The 23,913-nt window shown below is 41.9% G+C and overlaps 1 protein-coding gene and 1 long non-coding RNA gene across 3 annotated transcripts in view; one reads left to right on the forward strand and one right to left on the reverse strand.

Annotated features, from left to right (window-relative positions):
• Positions 1-22,984, reverse strand: part of LOC129561516 (uncharacterized) — a 51,019-nt gene extending 28,035 nt beyond the window's left edge. Inside the window, exons 1-2 of the long non-coding RNA XR_016037450.1 lie at positions 22,666-22,984; positions 22,230-22,369 (exon numbers count right to left, since the gene is read on the reverse strand). This is a non-coding gene — a long non-coding RNA (uncharacterized LOC129561516). The remainder of the gene's footprint in view (positions 1-22,229; positions 22,370-22,665) is intronic.
• A 394-nt stretch (positions 22,985-23,378) lies between these two features.
• SLAIN2 (SLAIN family member 2) overlaps positions 23,379-23,913 on the forward strand; it is an 84,549-nt gene continuing 84,014 nt past the window's right edge. For both annotated transcript variants that reach the window (XM_055434131.2, XM_055434133.2), the window contains exon 1: positions 23,379-23,858. In XM_055434131.2, coding sequence (XP_055290106.1) covers positions 23,470-23,858 — 389 coding nt within the window. In that variant the 5' untranslated portion in view covers positions 23,379-23,469. The remainder of the gene's footprint in view (positions 23,859-23,913) is intronic.

Raw genomic sequence — 23,913 nt, forward strand, 5'->3', positions numbered from 1 at the left:
AAGCTTTTGAAAAGAATCTTAAGGCAAAATATTTCAAAAAGAAACTTTACCTTCCAAAGTTTGCTTATATTCCTTTTATGTAAGAAATTTTCAGGCTTCCCTAGTAGCTCAGTGGTAAAGAATCTACCTGCTAATGCAGGGGACACGGGTTCAATCCCTGGTCCAGGAAGATCCCTCATGCTGCTGGGCAACAAAGCTTGTACACCAAAACTACTGAGCCTGTGCTCTGGAGCCTGGGAGCTGCAACTACTGAAGCCTGAACTCTCTGGAGCCTGTGCTCTGCAACAAGAGAAGCCATTGCAATGATAAGCACGTGCACTTCAGCTAGAGAGTAGGCACAAGCAGAGAAAAGTCCACAGACCCAGCATAGCCAAAGAAAGAAATTTTCTTATGCAGTATTAGTTAGATGCATGTAAATTATCAAACAACTGAACTAAAATTTCTTACACTAAACTTTTTTGTATTCTTACAACTTTACAGGTTCTTCACTGAAAAAAGTTACTTGGGGTCTATATCTCTGTTTATATATGAAAGAGAGGTTCAACTCTTTAATACTCCATGATTGTGAGTATAAAAAATAGCAAGTTTCAGGCTGGTAGAGAAGAAATCTATGGCAATGTTTAAGGAAAACAGGGGATCAATGAAACACTGAACTATGAAGGCACTCCACTTCAAAATAATTCACTCCTCTGTAAAGAATTCAGGGGTTTTAATATTTGTAGTAATATATCAGGTTCATGCTTTTCAGGAAAGATCCAAGAGTTGAATATAGCTTAGGAAGAAAGGAAAAGGAGTTGAGAGAATTGATAAATGCAAATTAGGGTTACTATACTCTTCTTTTTTAACTTCCATTTCTTGTCACTTTTTTTGGCATTTTATTCCAGTTTCTTGTAGTGGTGGTTATTTTTTATATTGTAACCAAGGACAGAATAATTTTTTTTAAGCTGATTTCTTGCAAGTGAAATGACATCATCATTATGGAGAATAACTGGAAATATCTAGTTAGTTTGAAGATACACACACCATATGACCCAGAAATTCTTTCTGTAGATACATACCCTACAGGAACTCTTGCATGTGTGCACAGGAAGACCTGTTCAAGAATGTACTTGCAGTATTTTTGGTAATAATCTCTATTAATAGTAGAATGAAAACCTGAATTGTGGCTTAGTCACTGAACAAAATACCGTGTTGTAACGAAAAGAAAGGAACTATGGCTTCATGAATCATTATGGGGGAATCTTGCAAATATAATGTTGAAGGGAAAAGTAGGTTGCAAAAGAAACACAGTATAACAATACAATATTTGAAATAGTGTGGCATAGTCATGCAGATACTCTGGAGTCAGACTCCTGAGTTCAAACCCGTCTCTACTATTTACTACCTGTGTGACCGTGGCAGGCAACTTAACCTCTGTTGGCCTCAGTTTCCTTATCTGTGAAGTGGGGATAGTATTTGTTCAACTTAATGCAGCTACTATGAAAAGAAAAATAAATTAGTATTAAAGTACTAAGAAGAATACATAGTACCATTATTTTTCATGCAGTGTATATTCAGTCTAAAATCACACAGAAAATACTATGTATTTTATAAGAATCTATATGTGTAAAAGTACATAGACATGAATGGGAATTAAATACAAATTAATGAGATCAGTTATCTCCTAGACAGAGAAATATTTCTTGAACTGTGGTGGGTACATGATTTTTTTGTTATTATCCTAATGCCTTTGTGTGTGACTGAACTATCTCATGATAAATTTTAAATCAAATGAATAAAGTTTACTTTTAAAACTATATATACAGTATAACCAAATTTCCAAAAGAACTGGAAAATAGAGGAAAATTCACAACAAATTACACCCTTAACTCACAATTTTTAAAAATTATGTGTGATTCTTTCAACATGTGACTAAGGTTGGTGAATAAGAATGCTATTTCTGCAGCATTATTCATAATAGCCAAAATCAACCCAAATGACAATTAGCAAGCAAATGGATAAACAAAATGTTGTACAGCCACACAATGGAAGGAAATTCAGCAATAAAAAAGTAATGAAATGTTACTATATGCTACAACTTGGATGAAATTCAAAAACATTATGCTCAGTAAGAGGAGCCAGACACAAAAGACCACATATTGCATGATTCCATTTATATGAAATGTCTAGGAAAGGCCAAAAAAGTTCCAAAAATAGATTAGTGGTTGCCTAGAGCCATGGCAGAGGAAACAAGGAATGCCTGAAAATGAGCACAGAAGATTTTTAGGGAGTGGTGGAAATAGTCCACAATGAATGGTGATGATGGCTGCACAGCTATGTTTATTAAAATTTGAGTGTTATCAAAATTCATTAAATTACACACCCAAGTGGGTGAATGTTATGGTATGTAACTTATATGTCAAAAAAGACCATGTGGTTTTGAAAAACAGTCTTTAAAAAAGAAACACTTATGCTTGGGAGAGAAGGAGGCGATGTTATTTTAGTTTATAGACATGAACATGGATGGATATAAACTGAGAAGGGACCCAGAACTCTATCCTCATTAAACTGTGACAGTAAAAACCCTTCAGGTAGGTTGAGGTGGAGGTTGAAAGCAAAGGCACCTTTCTGTCAGGGTTTCTGGGAGGAGGCCTCCTTGTAGGAAGGCCCTCATCAACCTGGAACCGCCAGAGTAGGAAAAAAATAGACATGGTGGCAAAGAGAAATAGCCATTAGGCAGAGAGAAATCTGAACATGGTGCTTCCAGTTCTTAGTGTTCTGCGGGTGGTTTGTAGGAGATTCAGAAGTTCCTGCACATCCCAATTTGGGGGAAAAGTTAAAGTGTTAGTCGCTCAGTCCTGTCTGACTCTTTGTGACCCCATGGACTGTAGCCCACCAGGCTCTTCTGTCCATGGGATTCTCCAGGCAAGAATACTGGAGTGGGTTGCCATTTCCTCCTCCAGGGGATCTTCTTGAGCCAGGGATTGAACCCAGGTCTTCTGCATTGCAAGCAGTTTCTTTACCATCTGAGACACCAAGGATGAGCACTAAGTCCTGGGAAAGAAAGTAAACTGAAAGAAACCTGGAAATTATGATCCTGGGACCAAATACTATGTATATGTTGATGATCCTCAAATTTATATCTTCTAGGCTTCAACCTCCAATGGCCAACTTGATATCTTCCCTGGGGTATTGCATAGAAATGTACAACTAGACACAGCCCCAAATGGCAGTCTTGATTTGAACAGCCCCAGACCTTCCCCGCCCACCACTCTCCCAGGTTGCCACCCCCACCCACGTCCACTGTCCCAGTCACACAGGACCCACTTTCCCTGTGTCCACTGCTACCACTTGTTTTGGACCACCATCATTTCTTTCTTGGATAAAACAACAACCTCATAATGGGTCTCTCTGCTTCCAGTTTTGCTTTCCTCCAACCCATCCTCCATACAACAGCAAAATTTGTTTTCTTTAATGTAAATTGGGTCCTATTACTGAAGTTCTTAAAACTCTCCAATGGCTTTCCATTGTACACAGAGTAAATCCCTGAATAATCTGGCCTAAGTCCCCACCTGGCATTCTTCCCACTACTCACTACATTTATTCACAATTGTTCTTCTCTCAATTTTCACATTTCCTAAGCTCTTTCCATCTCAAAGCTTTGGTACTTACTGTTCCTTCAATTTATACTGATCTTTTGCCTTCTCATCCTTCACATTTCAGCTTAAATATGCCTCTCCCAAAGTCACCTTCTCCAATCGCTCTTTGTAAAGTAGCCTCCCTTTTGATTCCCTTCCTTCACCTCCTTTTTGTTTTCTTCACAACATTTCTCACAGTTTGCAACTATTATGTGTTGCTTTACTTATACTTAAGGCTGCTTCTCTTCTGGAGAATTGAACCTCTGTGAACCACATGCTACTTACTATTGTAGCCCCAGCATCCAGCATAATACCTGGAATGGCTCAACAAAGATTTGTTGAATGAAAGCATTTAGAAAACCACTCGAATATTCCCCCGTATTGTTCTATTTTCAAAAAGAAATAGATTTTCTTGATGGTATTGAAACTGAACAGGACCCTATGGTCCTTCCCTTCCATATCCTCTGCCGGCCTTTTGTCTATGCAAAAACTTTAGCCAAAGAATAAGTTTAAACAGGGAAGCAAGAAAAATACAGAAGCAAAGGAAAATAGGACAAAACAATAATAGTTTAGTCAATAAGCAAAGTCAAGGACCTTTAGCTCTTTCTCAAGGACTATAGATAGTATTCTGAGCCATATACTGTGAGCTGTCTTGTGAATACTAAAACCCCCACCAGGTGGAAGAAGTTAACTACATGATGACCAGACTGTAGTCATGATACAGTTCCAAGAACTGGCCTCCTGGAAAAGGGAACAAAATGGACCATGGACCTGAAGAGTAACTGTACTTAAAACAACCAACATGATGCTGATCAGACCACCGATGACCAATTTCAAGATGACTGTCAGAGCTGTCTGTACTGTTTCTACATGAAGCCTCCTCCTTCGTCTATAAAAGCTCTTACCCTTGATTATAGGGAGTCGGCCTCTAGACAGGACACCATCTCTCTCCCTTCCTCCCCCTCCTCTAATCTCTGGCATCTAAAGTAAAGCAAGCTTTCCTTTCTACCAGTCTTGCCACCTTATCAGCTTTTGAGTGGTGAGCAGCCTGATCCCACTTTTGGCTACAGTATCAGGACTGTTTTGATTACAAATAATGGGAGCCCATTTAAATACAAATAAAAAGGAAATTCATTATGGAGACACGGGTTCTCTCAGGAACCTGAAGGGCAAAGGGAAGGGGCATCTTAGGAAAGATCTCAATTCAAGAACTGGGGTATTACAAGGAACCCAGGAATTTTACCCTATTTACAAGCTAAGAAGTTTGCCTGCCACAGTTTCATTCTGGCAGAAAACAAAAATGTTCCTGAGCCGGAGACAAAGAACAATATATCATTCATACTCATAGCAGTAGCCAGAGTATCAGCATTTGCACTGGTTCTGAGCTCCAGTGCCCACAGGGCAACATGAAGAGAGCCAGGTGGTGCTTACATACCCAGTGGATTGTAGGTGAGAAACCCCAAGTTTAGGGAACCCAAGTCTTTTTTATTTTACTTATTTATTTTTGGCTGTCCTGGGTCTTCATTGCTGGGTATAGTCTTTTGCTAGTTTAAGTGAGTGGGAGCTGCTCTCTGCTTGGGGTGTGAAGGGCTTCTTACTGTAGTGGCTTCTCTTGTTGTAAAGCTCAGGCTCTCGGGCAAGCAAGCTTCAGTAGTTGTGGTGCATGGGCTTAGTTGTCCCGTGGCATGTGGAATCTTCCCAAACCAGGGATCAAACCCATGTCCCCCTGGGTTGGCAGGTGGATTCTTAACCACTGGACCACCAGGGAAGTCCAAGGGAACCCAAATCTTTTATAATGAGCAGGATATATGCCTGACCTTGGCCCTGAGAGGAAACATTAGTTTTACAGTTTGTTGTTTCATTGCTAAGTCATGTCCAACTCTTTGTGATCCTATGGCCTGCAGCATGCCAGGCTCCTCTGTCCTCCACTGTCTCCCAGAGTTTGCTCAAATTGATGTCCATTGAGTCAGTGATGCTATCTAACCATCTCTTTCTCTGCTGCCCTCTTCTCCTTTTGCCTTAAATCTTTCCCAGCATCAGGGTCTTTTCCAATTAGTTGGCTCTTTGCATCAGGTGGCCAAAGAATTGGAGCTTCAGCTTCAGCATCAGTCCTTCCAATGACTATTCAGGGTTGATTTCCTTTAGGATTGACTGGTTTGATCTCCTTGCAGTCCAAGGGACTCTCAAGAGTCTTCTCCAGCACCACAGTTCAAAAGCATCAATTCTTCAGCGCTCAGCCCTCTTTATGGTCCAACTGGTAGCAGCCCTTCACACCTCAAGTAGAGAGCAGCTCCCACTCACTTCAACTAGCAAAAGACTACACCCAGCAATGAAGACCCAGGGCAGCCAAAAATAAAGACCATGGTCCATATGGTCGTTATGGTAGTAGTACATGACTACTGGAGAAACTATCGCTTTGACTATACGGACCTTTGTCAGTAAAATGATGTCTCTGCTTTTTAATACGCAATTTGTGTTGTATTTGATGGTTAAAAAAACCTTGCCCTTTTCTACAGTAAGGCATTATCTATAGTTTCCAAGACTGGTTGTTGTGTAAACATCCTTGAAAAGATAATCCAGAACAAGAGTGGCAATGGCTCAGTCACAAGATATGCAGAAATGCAAGAGATCCAGGAGAAATGTCTCTCTCCAGATAGGTGAAAAGGAAGAGGAAGAGCTAAGCCGAAGAAACAGCAGTCAGTAACCTATCTACACCTCTGAAGTAAATATGTAAATATTTAGACCTCTGAAGTAAATAAGTATATGTGATAGTTTTTAGAACCGTTACGGGAATAGGTTTAGCATTTTGGGAATAGGTTTAGCATTTTTACAAGTGAATGCAGGGAATATTTACTAGTTTGTATCATAAAACCTTACCATTAGAACTTGATTTAAAAAAGAAAAAAAAGGTATCTCACCCCAAAATGTATAGAAATATTTTGAAAACAATATTAATGTTTTTTTACAACAATTGGTATGGAAGAGACCAATTTAAATTCCTGGCAATGATGCACTTGAAATAATTCTTTAAAACCAATTTCCCTTTTTAAATTTTCTTTTTCTATTTTTTAAAGAGTAGTTTGTGGCAAAGGGTCAAGTGGGGTATTGTTTTATATTTTTCCTGCTGAACTATACTGACTCTGTATGAATACAAACAAAACTTGGAACATTTAATGCTATCTTTGAAAGAAATTCAAGGCAGTACTAAGAGATTTAAATGCCCTCACTTAATTAGTCATAACCATTTCAGGTTTTAAAATCAGTTTGTGCATGAATTAAAATTTTGGTTACTCAGAATTCTGTGGATAAAGAAAGTCATGTAGTCTTAAGAAATAAACCAGTTGTCAAGGCTTACTGTTACCAGAGTAAGAGTAAACTTATTCTATAATTTCTTTCTGATCAGGGATTATAGAATGGTAGTTTATAAATAAATCAATGATTTATATACTGTTTATTCAGTTATACTTATTGATATATTTGTATTAGATGATGAAACCATAAAATATTGGGCTTTAAGCAGCTTAATTCACTTTATAGAAAACCCAGCATAGCAATTAAGTGCTTAAATACTAGCTATATTAGAAAATGGTCCACAAATCAATTATAGAACCAGGATTTTCAATCTCAATGAAATGTGAATTTTCAGAAGCACTGTTCCCTCTAATTTAGTGTTTGTACTAAAGCCATATGACTCAAACTGGAACTTGAACTTTTCTCAAACTGGAAATTAGTCTTCTAATTGAGATCAAACCTGGTCACAGGACTTAATGAAGTTTAGATTCTTCATGTTTCATCGCAGAAAGTCTTTAGTGAGAGACAAATAGGTAAGAAGTGGATTTATTTAGAGAGAAACACATTACACAGAGGGGCCTCCCTGGTTGCTCAGACGGTAAAGAATCTTGCCTGCAATGCATGAGACCCAAGTTCGATGCCTTGGTCGGGAAGATATCCTGGAGAAGGGAATGGCAACCCATTCTAGTACTCTTGCCTGGAGAACTCCATGGACGGAGGAGCCTGGTAGGCTACTGTCCATGGGGTCTCAAAGAATCAGACATGTCTGAGCGATTAACACACACACTCACTACACAGAATATGGGCTATCTCAGAAGGCAGGAGTGGCACTCAGAAGTGCAAGAAGGGAAGAGGGTAAGGTGTTGTCAGTTTTAAAAAGAATGTGTAGTCACTCAGTCGTGTCCAACTCTTTGTGACCCCATGGACTATAGCCTGCCAGGCTCCTCTGTCCATGTGATTCTCTAGGCAAGAATACTGGAGTGGGTTGCCGTTCCCTTCTCCAGGACATCTTGTCAGTTTTTATAGGGGTAAGTAATTTCATAGTCTAATGAGTGGGAGGAGTATTCCAGCTATTTTAGAGATGAGGCATGTGCGTGCTAAGTCACTTCAGTCATGTCTGACTTTTTGCAACATTATGGACTGTAGCCCACCAGGTTCCTCTGTCCATGGGATACTCCAGGCAAGGATACTGAAGTGTGATGCCAGGTCCTTTTCCAGGGGTTTTTCCCAACCCAGGGATCTAACCTGTGTCTCTTATTATGTCTCCTACATTGACAGGCGGGTTCTTTACCACTAACGCCAGCTGGGAAGCCAGATTTTAGGGAAAGGATGGGGATTTTCAGGAAGTGGGCCACTGCTCACTTTCGACCTTAGAAAGGTCATGGTGCCTGTGGGTGTGTCATTTAGTTTGCTGATGTGTTATGATGAGTGATTGACGAGGCTCAAGGTCTAGTGGAAGTCGACTCTTCTGACTCTTTCATCATCTTGGACCTATTTGGTTCTAATCAGTTTATGTTGTGTCCTCGGTCTATGTCATTCTTTAAAGGTCGAACCCTGCCCCCTTCCCTCCTGTTTCAGTACTTTGTTGTCTATATCTGAAATTTGGGCTTTCCAGGTGGCACTACTGGTAAAGAACCTGCATGCTAATACAGGAGATATCAGAGACTTGGGTATTTAAGAAGATATTTTGTTTTTCCCCTTGAGTCTCCCATTTCTAACCCAAGAGAAACTAGAACTTATTTTAGCCATATTTAGCATTTATAGTTCAGTTCAGTTCAGCTCAGTTGCTCAGTTGTGTCCAACTCTTTTTGGCCCCATGAACTGCAGCACGCCAGGCTTCCCTGTCCAGCACCAACTCCCGGAGCTTGCTCACACTCATGTCCATCGAGTCGGTGATGCCATCCAACCATCTCATCCTCTGTCATCTTCTTCTCCTCCTGCCTTCAATCTTTCCCAAAGTTAAGGTCTCTTTCAATGAGTCAGCTCTTCCCATCAAGTGGCCAAAGTATTGGAGTTTCAGCTTCAACATCAGTCCTTCCAATGAATATTCAGGACTGATTTCCTTTAGGATTGACTGGTTGGATCTCCTTGCAGTCCAAGGGACTCTCAAGAGTCTTCTCTAGCACCAGAGTTCAAAACCATCAATTCTTTGGTGCTCAGTTTTCTTTATAGTCCAACTCTCACATCCATACATGACTACTGGAAAAACCATAGCTTTGACTAGATGGACCTTCGTTGGCAAAGTAACGTCTCTGCTTTTTAATATGCTGTCTAGTTTGGTCATGGCTTTTTTCTAAGAAGCAAGCGTCTTTTAATTTCATGGCTGCAGTCACCAGCTGCAGTGATTTTGGAGCCCCCAAAAATAAAGTTTCTGACTGTTTCCATTGTTTCCCCATTGATTTGCCATGAAGTGATGGGACCAGATGCCATGATCTTAGTTTTCTGAATGTTGAGTTTTAAGCCAACTTTTTCACTCTCCTCTTTCACTTTCATCAAGAGGCTCTTTAGTTTTTCTTTGCTTTCTGTCATAAGGGTGGTGTCATCTGTGTATCTGAGATTATTGATATTTCTCCCAGCAATCTTGAGTCTAGCTTGTGCTTCATCCAGCCCAGCATTTCACATGATGTACTCTGCATATAAGTTGAATAAGCAGGGTGACAATATACAGCCTTGACGTACTCCTTTCCCTATTTGGAACCAGTTGTTGTTCCATGTCCAGTTCTAACTGTTGCTTCTTGACCTGCATACAGGTTCCTCAGGAGGAAGGCCAACTGGTCTGGTATTCTCGGCTCTTAAAGAATTTTCCACAGTTGGTTGTGATCCACACAATCAAAGCTTTGGCATAGTCAATAAAGCAGGAGTAGATGTTTTTCTGGAACTCTCTTGCTTTTTTGGTGATCCAACAGATGTTGGCAATTTGATCTCTGGTTCCTCTGCTGCTGCTGCTAAGTCACTTCAGTCGTGTTCGACTCTGTGCGACCCCATAGACGGAAGCCCACCAGGCTCCCCCATCCCTGGGATTCTCCAGGCAAGAACACTGGAGTGGGTTGCCATTTCCTTCTCCAATGTGTGAAAGTGAAAAGTGAAAGTGAAGTCGCTCAGTCATGTCCGACCCTTAGCAACCCCACAGACTATAGCCAACCAGGCTCCTCCATCCATGGGATTTTCTAGGCAATAGTACTGGAGTGGCTTGCCATTGCCTTCTCCGCTGGTTCCTCTACCTTTTCTAAATCCAGCTTGAACATCTGGAAGTTCACGGTTCACGTATTGTTGAAGCCTGGCTTGGACAATTTTGAGCATTACTTTACTAGTGTGTGAGATGAGTGTAACTGTGCAGTAGTTTGAACATTCTTTGGCATTGCCTTTCTTTGGGATTAGAAGGAAAAGTGACCTTTTCCAGTCCTGTGGCCACTGCTGAGTTTTCCAAATTTGCTGGCATATTGAGTGCAACACTTTCACAGCATCATCTTTTAGGATTTAAAATATCTCAACTGGAATTCCATCACCTCCACTAGCTTTGTTTGTAGTGATGCTTTCTAAGGCCCACTTGACTTCACATTCCAGGATGTCTGGCTCTAGGTGAGTGATCATACCATCGCAGTTATCTGGGTCACGAAGATATTTTTTGTATAGTTCTTCTGTGTATTCTGGCCACCTCTTCTTAATATCTTTTGCTTATGTTAGGTTCAGACCATTTCTGTCCTTTATTGTGCCCATCTTTGCATGAAATGTTCCCTTGGTATCTCTAATTTTCTTGAAGAGATCTCTAGTCTTTCCCATTCTATTGTTTTCCTCTATTTTTTTGCTTTCCTCTATTTTTTTGCTTTCCTCTATTTTTTTGCTTTCCTCTATTTATTTAGAGTTAATTTGTAATAATAAATTTAAATAGAACAAATTACACATTGTTTTGCATAAAATTATTCTCAAACTACAGAAATATTTCAATCAACAAAGATTCATTAGACACTGCATGCAGGGCACTAAGCTTATTTAATTAGAAGAATGAGAAAAGTGAAAGTAACATCAGCAGCACAATTCATATTCTTTAATATGCTTATTCAGAATATGAAATGCCCTTAATCTTCCATCATTACTGTAGAATTTAGTTACTACTTAGATAATTGAGCTTTAGTACAGTGCTGTTTAAAGCTTAGAACTATTTGTAACAAGTGCATGGTAAGAACAGAGATTGAGACTAAGCATTTTGAAACTTTTATAGTTACTTGTATAATTTTCTAAGTAAATAAAAAAATGAAATTTTTCTCTAACAACCAATGCAGGTTTTAATTTTATATATCTTCTTAAATTTAATTTTTCTAGGAATTCACTTTTACAGAAGTCTGATTCTCCTACAGATTGGAAATGAGAAAGGCAGTCTTTACCATGGAATGCTTCAGAAGCTCTATTTTAGTACAGCGTAGTAGTGTTAGTCGCTCGGTTGTGTCCGACTCTTTGCGACCCCACAGACTGTAGCCTGCCAGGTTCCTCTGTCCATGGGATTCTCCAGGCATGAATACTGGAGTGCATAACCATTCCCTTCTCCAGAGGATCTTCCTGACCCAGGGATCAAACCTAGGTCCCCTGCATTGCCGGCAGAATCTTTACCATTTGAGCTACAGGGAAGCTCCGTGTAACTTTTTTAGTATAAAACACTGTAAAGTCATCTCTTATTACTATTACTCTTAGGTGGTTCCTGAGCACCCTAGCCATCAAATTGGATTATAGCTTGTTTGCTAAATATGCCACATTACTGACTGTTACGTATATGTTGAATAATCAAAATATTTGAAGCTGATGTACTAACCATTGCTTTTCTGCCCATAATATTTTGGACATTTTATAGGATTCTAATCACTTCTGCCCATGCTTGCTTCAGCTTGTTCTCTCGCAATGGACTAATCTTAGTTTGCCTAGTAATATGGTGAGTCTAATATTATGTCACCCAAGAATCTGGAATTGAGACACTGAGAGACTGAGTGATTAGGTCACAGTAGGCACACAAGCTGAAATGTCAACAGTTGTTACAACACCAAGCAAAAAGTCACATGTGACCTGATGTTAAGATGGGATCAGAAGCCATGAGTAAGCAGAAGTTTTGAGAGAGAAAAAGGGGGATGGAGCCACTGCTGAACATGCAAGAAGCAGAGACCAGGAAGCTCTGGTTAAAATGCAAATCAGGTCATGTCACTCTTCTGCCCCAAACCCTCCCTTTTCTTCTCATTTTAGTTGGAATAAAAGCCTAAGTCCTTACAAGTACCTCATAGGCCCTATAGAAGCTTTCCTCTGTCCCTCTGCTCTCCATCTCCCAAGACCCTCCCCACCACTCACTCCAGTTCAGCAACAGAGAACTTCTTCCTTGAAGCCAGGCACATTATTGCCTCAGAGCCTTTGACTTGCAATTCTGTGGGCATGCTCATCCCAAGGAACCTGCCTGTTGTGCTTTCTTACCTCCTTCAGACCTCTGCTCAAATGCCATCTTCTCTGCAAGACTCTGCCTAGCCACTCTGTTTAAAATTACAATCCTACCCCTGCCCATGCTCCTTATTCTCCTCCCTGATTTTTCTCCATGGCGCCATCATCATATGGCAAACTACATTTTACTTATGTGTTTATCATCTGTCACCCATCACTAAAATGTAAGCTCCAGAAAGTCAAGTCTTCTTCTTTTGATTTTTTTACTATATGCCTAATGCCTAGAACAATTCCTGGTACCTAATATGTGTTCAATAAACATGATGGATAAATAAATGAGCAACTTAAAGGAGATGGAGGACGTTGCCTTGGTTTCTTTTGAAATGTGACTGATAAGTTCTTATGATTGTATATAGTACCGCTATTTTTTGTTGTCGTGCTGGGTTTTTGCTGCTGCACACGGGCTTTCTCTAGTTTTGGTGAGGGAGGAATAATTTTCATTGAGGTGCATGAGCTTCCCATTGCAGTCTCTTCTCTTGCTGTGGAGCACAGGCTCTAGGCATATGGGCTTCAGTATTTGCAGCTCGAGGGCTCTAGAGTGTGGGCTCAGTAGCTGTGGCAGACAGAGTTAGTCGCCTTGAGGCATGTGGATCTTCCCAGAAAGGGGATGGAACCTGTGTCTCCTGCATTGGCAAGCAGATTCTTATTCACTGTACCACGAGGGAAGTCCTTGCCTTGGTTTCCCACTTTGTAGTTCTGTTGCTCAACTGGCTTTACCTATCATCAGATGTTATAGTATGACTTTTGAATAGCTCCACTTTTTTACTTTTTTGAAAAATGCTCTGCTGTGTCTTCATTGCTGCCCACACTTTTCTCTAGTTGTGGGGAGCAGAAGCTACTCTTTAGTTGGGGTGCACAGGCTTTGCACTGCAGTGGCTTTTCTTTTTGTGGAGCACAGGCACTAGGGCATGGGGGTTTCAGTGGTTGTGGTGTGTGGGCTCAGCAGTTGTAGTGCACGGGCTTAGCTGCTCCGTGGCATGTGGGATCTTTCCAGACTAGGGACTGAACTTATGTCTTCTGCATTGGTAGGCAGAGTCTTTATCATGGAACCACGAGGGAAGCACCCCCTGCTTGCCTTTTTTACTTTCAATTTCTGTTTCTTAAGCATGTCAATATCTACATCGTTCCAAAGTCAAAACTATGTTACAAGATAAACTCAAGATAAATTCTGTTTTGTTGATTAAAAATTAATCAGTCAATCTAAAGAAGAAATGGAAAACTTATTTAAGCCAAATTGAGGATTATAACCTGGGATGAGCTCTTCAAAAAATTCTGAGAACTGTAACACCTTTTACAAGTCAAAGCACAGTTATGTAAATTTTTTGAGATAAGAGGGCTGTATAATAAATTATATATTATTGACGGCTTACGCAATCCAGATCTGTAAGTACACAGTGGTGGGTCATTGAGACCCCTTTAGAAGATCAAGAAGGAATGTTATCTTTAAAGGAGTTGTCTTCCTGGTCCAGAAAGAGTGTTGCTGTTTATGGTTGAGCAGGTATTTCTGCTGATGGGGAGATTTAGTCAATGCACAATTCAGATACACAATGTACAGTGAGGGAGAGAGGAGGCCAAAGGGCAGAGAAAAGTTTTTTCATGTTTAAATTTTTATCTTGCCAAAATCCATAAAATACAAATATTATATCATAATTTCTATTTCCTTCACTCTATTTCCTCCTTTCTCATTGCATACATGAGTGCAAAGTCACTTCAGTCATGTCCAGCTCTGTGCGACCCTATGGGCTATAGTTCGCCAGGCTCCTCTGTCCATGAGATTTTTTCAGGCAAGAATACTGGAGTGGGTTGCCACGTTCTCCTCCAGAGGATCTTCCTGATCCAGGAATTGAACCTGAGCCTCTTATGTTCCTGCTGTGGCATGTGGGTTCTTTACCACTAAGTGACTAAGTGTTAGTTGCTCAGTTGTGTATGACTCTTTGCGACCTTATGGACTATACCCCGCCAGGCTCCTCTGTCCATGGGATTCTCTAGGCAAGGTTACTGGAGTGGGTTGCCATTCCCTTCTCCAGGGGATCTTCCTGACCCAGGAATTGAAGCCAGGTCTCCCGCATGGCAGGCAGAGTCTTTACCGTCTAAGCCACCAGGGAAGCCCTCTTAACACTAGCACCACCCTTTCTCATTGGGTCACCATTTTTTTTTAACATTTTTTTGTTAGTCTTTCATTGTTTCTTTCTGAAAATATAAGCACATATGTACATACTTTATATCTGTCCCTCCTGTTGACACTAAGCACTATTCTAAACCAATTATCTTGGAGACAAGTTATCTTTCCCTTGCCTTTCCTGCACAGTCCTCCACTGTGTGGCTGCCTCATGATGTCTCAACCAGTCCCATACTGACAATACTGGAGTTGCTTTCAGTCTTTTGTTATTACAGAAAATGTCATAAAAATAGTAAATTTCCCTGTGCATATTTTTAATATTTTTTCCAGCTTACTTTCAGAATAGATTCTTAAAAGTGAGATGAGTGGATAACCCCCTTTTTAAACTGAGATGGTTCAAGTGGTTTTCTGCTCATTACAACCAACAAGTCAAGATTAAAATAGCTACCTATCCCTGAAAGCCTATCTGAAATCACACTTCTGGGAAAACTCAAGCTACTTCTATTCCCTTAATACTTTCTCTCTTTCTCTCTAAAAAAAAAAAAAAAAAAGATGAAAAACAAACACACAAAAAAAGTACTTGTATTCTCTCTTGTCCATATGGCTCACATGGCACTTTTCACAAGGTTCTTTGTATGCATAGTTATCTGTGTACATTTCATCCCCTTAATTGGACAGTAAGCTGCTGCAGAGTAAGGGGCACAGTCCATATATGGCCTTTATCTTCTGTGCCCCTTAACAGAGTACTTTGAACGAGTAACACAGACCGAATGACTATATAGAGTGTAACGCAGCACACTACAGTGCCCGTATAAAACTGTCCATTTAGAGTTAAGCCTTACTGAGACTTCTCCGGCTGTCTAAGGGCTAAGACTTGGTGGTTCCACTGCAGAGGGCACAGTTTCCATTCCTGTCTGGGTAACTAAGATCCCGCATGCCACACTGCTCAGCCAGAAAAAAGAAGAAGAAGAAAAAAAAAGCAATAGATTTATGCCTTACACAACCCACCACAATAAATCTCAAGTCAACTGAAAAGCTGAATGTAAACATTCTAGGAAACTATAAGAAAAAAGATCTGATGTTTAGCATTTGTTTGGAGGTCAGGGAAAGGACTGTCTAAACTTGGGGCTTTAAGCTAGACTGACCCAATCAAAATGAGCCTGGAGCCCTCTAGCACATCATTTTGTATCCTCTCACATAGCTCCAGCTCATATTCTCTGCTCATGGGACTCATCCTGGCTGGTTCACTGCTGGACTGACCCTACAAGGGATGACTGAATGTTCTTGCTCAAATATAAGACTCCAGAGCCAAGCCCATTGCTACAATCACGTGGAAGATCTGGCAACTACATTATTGTGCTCAGGGAGCACATCAGCTTCTGTGTGGAGGTGGTGGCCTTCATTAGCCTTTTGACTAAGTGCAGGAGGAGTTGTTTTTTCTGCCTGAACTCAGGCTATGCCTGCTCTTGGAGGGGACCTTGTGCAACATTATGATGTAGCTCTGAATGTATCTGAGGTGGAGATGTAGCAAAGCATCTCTTTTATCCTGCCTGCTGGACAGGTTGGAGAAATTCATCACCTTCCACACAGCCTGCAATTCTATTTATGAGAGCAATACACCTTGTCCTGCTAGCCCATAGTACACGTACCCTCTCTCTGCCAGGATCATGACAGTCAATACCATGATCTGTCCTGCTACCCATGCACAGCAGAATTTTGGTGGTTTTCTCAAGAGTTGTTTACAAAGATATCATAATTTGGGTCCAATATTCAAAGGAAGAAAAGGGGACAACAGATGATGAGATGGTTGGATGGCATCACGGACTCAGTGGACATGAGTTTGAGCAAACTCTGGGAGATGGTGAAGGACAGGGTAGCCTGGCAAGGTGCAGTCCATGGGGTCACAGAGTTGGACATGACTGAACCACTGAAAGGCGAACAGCACTCAAAGACCAGAGGGTACATAAGCAGAACTGTGAACTAACAGCTATGTGTCACGGAAGGTTGCCTAAATACCTGGCCATACCTCCTGATCAACTGAAAGGGGGTTGAAAAAATAGACAACAGCAAAAGTACAAGCAATCTGGGAGAATGGTGATGACAGAAAGAGGAAGCAAGTCTTCCCATAAGCTGGGGCAGACAACCATGCCGACAGAGCAGCTCTGTTTGAACTGGGAGTCATCTCTTCACGTGCAAGTGCTCTATCTGAAGTCAGCCATACACACTGATAACAGGGGAACCACCTGTGCCCAGCTTCTCATCTCCCTGCCAACACCCTACCCTCATTTCTCTAGACAAGGGTACAGATGTGAGATGAGGGCTATCTGGTTTCAGGGAACTTTGGGGAGATGGAATCTGTTTACAGGTTGGCACAGTGGTGGACTCTTGTGCATCAGGGACTCTGTAGAGCGGGCCCTGGTCCAGCATGTCTGGTTACCAATGTGTCCCAAGACTAGAAACTCACAACCCAGCCAGGCAACAGAATCAATGGCTCTTTAAATGCAACTCTTCCTCCCACACAACCTGCTACTAAGCCTGCAAACACTTAATTTTAGCAGAAACTCACCCTCTCATCTACTGTTGAGGCCACACCTTCTGCTCTTATGTGTTTGCTTTATACTTAGTCTTTTGATAACTGTTTTGTCTCCCTTATTTCAGGACCTGTTCAAATTTTCCTTCTCTCATGTATAGGCCTAGGACTCTTGCCATTAAATTCTGACCTTTAAATCTTCATGCTTTTTAATTGTGGTGGTAAGTATTACTGATCTGGGTAAAAGACTCCCTCTGTCAACTTCTTCCCCATAAAACTCCTACAGAACTGGACTAGTCTACCCAGCCTTTCTTTCAGGTAAGAAGCTCAGATGCCGAAGCTTCATCTAAGTGCTGACTGGGGGCAGGATGGACATGGTCTTCGGGACCCTTCCTCCTGCTTCTCAAGTATCTGGAGCACTATCAGAAAAAGTGAAAGTGAAAGTCGCTCAGTCATGTCCGACTCTTTTCAACCCCAAGGACTATTCTCTAGGCCAGCATACTGGAGTGGGTAGCCTTTCCCTTCTCCAGGGGATCTTCCCAACCCAGGGACTGAACCCATATCTCCCACATTGCAGGAAGATCCTTTACCAACTAAGCCACAAGGGAAGCCCAATACTATTAGAGTAAATGTCCTACTAAGAAGTGTTTTGAACAAGAGATGGAGGAATTACTTCCCTCTCTTAAGGAACAGATTGTTTCCATGTGTTGAGTCCCAGGGTGTCTGAGACTGCAAAACTGGCGAATGTGCCCTTAGAGCAAGAGGATCAAGTTGTTGAGTATCATGAAAGCAATAACCCTTGTTCCCAGTCCCCACTCCAGATGGTAGCTGACTGAGGTGTCAAAATTCTTGGAAGGAAAATAATGGAGAGCTCATCTTGGTCATGAGCTATGGGAGATTATGAGTTCAGATTCTAAAGTCAGACCACCTGTGTTCAAAACTAGCTCTACTACTTCTGGAAAGTTATTTAACATTTTTGTCTTGGTTTCCTCATTTGCAAAACAAAGATGATGATACTAATAACTGCTGCCTCAAAGGACAATTGTGAGTTCTAAATGAATTATTATGTGTCATAAAACTGGTCGATAATTGTTAGTTACTATTTTTTTGTTGTTCTGTTTTCAGGGAGTTTTTTGGGCCACATCTTGTGGCATATGGAACTTCTCTGACTAGGGATGGAACTAACAACCCCAGGAATGGAAGCATGGAATCTTAACCACTGGTCTGCCAGGAAAGCCCCTTGTTAGTCACTATTATTGGGCTAATTCAGAAAGACCTAGATATTTACAGAATTATACTTCCAGGGTACATATAACTTTGTTTATATAAGGGTAATGATGATTAAGAAAGGAAATTTCTAGATGTGTTTCAGTAAATTGAATAGTTGATTATGTCTATCAGTTTGTGTAATATTCCAGGAGTATCCCAAAGACTTAGGAATAGAATTCTTTCAACTTCTTAGATAGAGGAGTAATTGTATAAATGTCTAGACAGCTTAATTTATTTAAGCCTAATCCAGCCCTTTATCCATAGTCTTCTATCTCTCTAACATCTCTAAGTCAGTCCTCAGAATAACCTATTTTAAATCCTAGACAGATAACTGGGACTTGTATCATTTTGGAAATTTGGATGATTCTTAATAAGGTTTCTCCTATCCTTGAATGGTAGGGTCAATAGATTCAGAAGTGATTCACAGTCTTCTTTCCCAGCTTCACTGTTCTGCTGATATACTACTTTAAAAAAGGAATAAATAATAAATTTTATTTAAAATCTTATCTTCCCTTTTGCTGCCACAAAAAGGGTGGGAGATTAGGTATTGTTTCATTTGGGGCTCAGACAATAGCCTCCTAAGACTATAAGAGCCTGTTCACCTCTGCCCTGATCATGGACCTTCCCATCTTTACATCAATATAATACATGCCCCCAAAAGTGAGACAGGGGGCCACTCTTGACCAGAGGACCTTCTTAAGGAAGTGATGCCTGACGTCATGGCCACTTTTGGGGCATCCCATTACTGTAAGGTCTAATCAATGTTGACTGGGAAAATTTTAGGTCCAAATCCTGGGCTCCTCTTCTTTTTGTTCCCAAGATTTCAATTCAGAATCTCTTATATGCATAGCCTTTTAAAGTTCCTGAGATTCCTTCTTGAAGTAGTATGTGCCAAGAAGTAAAGAAAAGTCCCCAAGATAGACCAGAAGGAGGTAGATCTCGGGGGAAAATGCTGGTGAGGATTAGGTGAGAGAGAACATCTAGGAAATGACTAGCCCAGTGTGTGCCTGTGATGACAAAATGGGTGTGCTAAATAGACAAGGTTTCTTCAAAGAATGTGAGCATTTTTAAAACAAATGCAAATATTTCTGTAAGTGCCCAGTAATTTCTAAACTCCTTTTGACATACACATACACATATTGGTTTAGGATTTTAGGACTGCTGAATATCTTTAAACCATTGAGTAATAGTTTTTACTTAAATACTTTTGGTGGTTTGTAATATTTTCCACTTTGTTAGGAGTTTTGCCAAGAACTAACATGCAAGTAGAAACAAGTTATGGAAGGGGCCACACCTGCTTAGAAAAGAAGCAACTCCTTCATTCAGGAACAAAGCAAGCTTATCAGAAAAGAAAACACCTGAAGAGCTAGTTGGGCTAACTGTGATGCATACTACAGACACCTCCCAGCTTTATGCCTCATACTCATGAGGTCACTTTTACAGTGACTTTAAAAATATGCTCTAAAAAAAAAAAATTTAAATTTAATTTAAAAAAAATAATAAAAAAATAAAAATATGCTCTAACAATTCAGAATCACCAGAGAAGACAGTATTGCAGTTAACCTGAAAGAGAAAGATAAGTTTTAGGATGGAATGTAATATTCTTGTCCTCATACTTCTCAGTGAAAACCTAAGATTTTCTCTCAGCAATTTGTAAGGGCTGTTGGCGTTCAGGACGTGTTGAAGATGATATATGTGTATGATAATGCTGCTCTTTTGAAAGAGGAAATATAATTAAGAAAATCAACCATTCAACATTATTAGGAATCTCCACCTTAATGATTGAGACATAACAAATACATTTATCTGAAATCCACTTGACCTAAGTCCATCCATTCATTCAACATTTATTAACATCTACCATATAGTAGGCACTGTTCTTGGCACCTGGCATCAGTGAATCCTGTTTTCACACAGTTCACATTCTGCTGGGGAGAGATAGGAAATAAACTAAAGGAAGAAATAGATGATGTATCAGAGGAAAAATTAAAAGATTGAGAGGGTAGGGAACGGTAAGGATGCTATTTTGTGAGGGTCATAAAAATGAAGATAGTGAACTTAGGTGGTTACATTTGAGTTGAGACTTGAATGAAGGGAAATTAGTAATGTGACAGTGTGGAAGAAGAATTGACCCTGGATAGAGGGAATATTAAGTGCAAAGTCCCTAAAGTAGAGATCTGCATGGCATGTTTGAAGAACATCAGAAAGGCCAGTGTGGCTGGACTAGAGTGATACAAGGGAAGAACAGGGTACTCAATGAGATACCTGAAGAAGTTGCCAAGTATCCAATCTTACAGGCCAAGGAAAGGACCTGAGATTTTTTAAGTATGTTAAGAATCGAGTAGAGCATCCCCAGCAAAGAAATGACCTGGTCTGACTTACACAAAGGATCATCAGGTTACTATTCTGCATCACAGGTTACTATGTGCATCAGGTTACTATGTGCATCACAGCAGCAATGTGGAACAACCCATTAAGATAGAACCATAAGAAAAGATAGCAGCTTGAACTAGAGTTGTACTAGTTGTGGTGCTAGGAAGTATTCAAACATATTTTGAATATAAGGCCAGAGATTAAGGTCAAGTAGGTGGTGCTATTGGTAAAGAGCCCACCTGCCAATGAGAGATGTGGGTTTGATCCATGAATCGGGAAGATTCCCTGGAGAAGAAAATGGCAACCCACTCCAGTATTCTTGCCTGGAGAACCCCGAGGACAGAGGAGCCTGGTGGGCTATGGTCCATAGGGTCACAAAGAGCTGGAGTGACTGAAGCAACTTAATTAGCACACATGCACCATATTTATGGTATAGCTAGAATCTGCCATCCAGCCTTCTGATGACCCATTCATTCCTTCACATTACACTAATTTCTGCTTGCCCCATGAACTTCATAATGTCATATGAACTATTCTTTGCAAGGAATATATTTGCAATGCTCTTGTTACAGAACCTGGCTGGTTGAGATCTATTTTGCAAACCATTAAATGCAAGTGAAAGTGCTCTATGTAAAGCAACCATGATGTTTAACCCTCTGGTGACTAATTCAGATGTGCCAGAGACAGCAAAGATATTTAGATGTGCATTATACAGGTAATATATACCGCTCCACAGTTACTGTGATGCAAAGACATTCTTTGACTAGGTGTGCATAGCTAGGAAAATATTCTACTTGTTTATAGTTAGCAAACGTTGAAAATACTCAATGCTTTTTTTATTTGCTATGAATAAACATCTATCTGGTCCATGACCTGTCAGAATTTACATTCCTCATAACTTTCAACAAGCCAAATATTGAATGTCCACTGTTTCAGGCACTTTACTAGACCTGGAAAACTAAAATGAATGGTCCCTTTTCAGGTACAAAGGCAAAAAGACTTGAAAGTGACTTAGAAAAAGAAGCAAATTTTTCAAAAGTGCAAATACCTGTTGAAAATTATCGATCAGGTAATGCTCATCAATGTACACAAGTTTGAGCAAGCTCTAGGAAATACTGAAGACAGTGAGGCCTGCCATACTGCAGTCCATGGGGTCACAGAGAATCAGACATGACTTAGCAACTGAACAACAGCAATGCTACAGTAAATAGAACAACAAGATCTTCTTGGAATTGTCAGAAAAAGTTTTCCTAAATGGGTGAGCAGGAGTTTTAAGAAAAGAATCAGACTTGGCAGGTAGAATATTCAGTATAAGGAAAATACAGCGCAGGAGGACTAAAGGGTAGAAGCAAGTATGACAGGGCATGTGAGTCCACACCCAGGTGTAACAGGACTGGGTCATTATTAGCAAAGGGTGGAGGAGGCAATTAGAGGAAAGCTGCAAACACAAACCAGTAGTTCACAACTGAGGTCTCAAGAGCACTGAATGTGATCAAAACAGAGTATGTGTGTGTGTCATCCATTTCCAACTCTTTGTGACCCATAGACTGTAGCTCACCAGGCTCCTCTGTCCACGGGATTTCCGAGCAAGAATACCGGAGTGGATTGCCATTTCCTTCTCCAGGGGATCTCCAGGATTCGAATCCAGGCCGCTTGTGTCTTCTGCATTGGCAGACAGATTCTTTACCACTGCACCACCTGGAACAAATTACAAACGGGTGCCACTTAAGACAAATTTTTAGTCATACTTCTCTCAGAGTTTATCAGTATTCGTCAACATGTTTATTAAGTACTTTCAATACACAACCTTTTAAAGGCAAGACACAATATGGAAAAGTTTTCAGAAGAAAACAATACAAAAAATAAATTATGCATCGACTAACAAAGCTGAGAAAGAAGCAGTTTTCTATCCCTGCTTCCATGAGTGTGCTGAAAACAGCAGTGAAGTCGGGAAAATTGTTCTAGATAATGCCTTTATCTATTATTTTTTTGACCTTAGACCTCTCTTGACCATTTGAGATTTGGCTTTCTCATTTTCAGAGGAAGACGGGTCACAGATGGTCTGCGGCTCCTGCCAGATCCGACAATCCCCTATCTCAAGAAGGCGTCGACTAAATATTTGTTGAACACACGAAGTAAACTCTTTCCATGCGGCCAGGCTCAGCGCCCACCAGAGAACCTGCTTAGAAGAACAGGATCGGACGCTGGACCCACAGGCGGGTGTTCAACCAACGCCAATTGGTGGGGATGAGTCTTGACTTGCATTCTTAGTCCCACCCGCTGCCTGGTCCACACTCCCCCAGTGCCCCGCCTGCGCCCGGAATCGTTCGTCTCACCCTGCGGAGCAGGGACCCGCCCCCGCCAACGCTCCGAACACGCCCCTTCCGGCTTAAGGCCCGCCCACACGGCCCCGCCCCAGCTGCCTCGCCCGTGGCCACGCCCCTCCGCGAGAGCTGAGCTGGGCTCCAGCGCCGGTCGGCGGCCGGTCCACCCACGACGCTCTGAGGTCACCCACTGGGCTGGGCTGAGGGGGGCGGAGGGACGGAGGGAAGATGGCTGCCGAGGCCGGATATTGGCGCCGCCTCCCCCAATCCTGGAGCCGGCGCAGATGAGGCGGCTCGGCTTGGTCCGGCGACGCTTGGGAACCGGAGCAGGAGGGACGCTGGCGGTGGGGCCTGGCCCTGCTACATGCCGGCGCCTCGGCTAGAGTGAGCGGCGGCGGCGCCTCTTTCCTCCGGCTCTTTCCCTGTCGCTGTGAGTCCGAACGGGTGTCGGGCGGCAGAGGCAGCGGGGCCGGGATGGAGGACGTTAACGCCGACGTGAACGCGGACCAGGAGGTGCGGAAGCTGCAGGAGCTGGTGAAGATGCTGGAGAAGCAGAACGAGCAGCTGCGGAGCCGCTCCGGTGCCGTGCAGGGCGCCGGCTCCTTCGGGCCCGGCAGCCCGGTTCGGGCCGGCGCGTCCACTCCCTCCTCCGGCACGGCGTCTCCTCGGGGCTTCCCCTTGGGCCTCAGCGCCAAATCGGGCAGCGGGGCCGGGTCGGGCCCGAGGCGGACGAGTAGCGAGGAGCTGCGGGACGCCACCTCCCTGCTGGCAGCGGGCGAGGGCGGCTTGCTGGACGAGGTGGAGCCGCTGCGGCCCGAGGAGCTGGAGCGCCTGTCAGGCTGGGAGGAGGAGGAGGAGAGCTGGTGAGCGCGGGGCTCCGGGCCGGGGCTGGGCGGGGACGGGCCCCGGGGCGGAGAG

The sequence above is a fragment of the Moschus berezovskii genome, chromosome 5 (assembly GCF_049115385.1).
Source record: "Moschus berezovskii isolate FMDL1 chromosome 5, NW_MosBer_1.0, whole genome shotgun sequence".
Taxonomy (NCBI): domain Eukaryota; kingdom Metazoa; phylum Chordata; class Mammalia; order Artiodactyla; family Moschidae; genus Moschus; species Moschus berezovskii.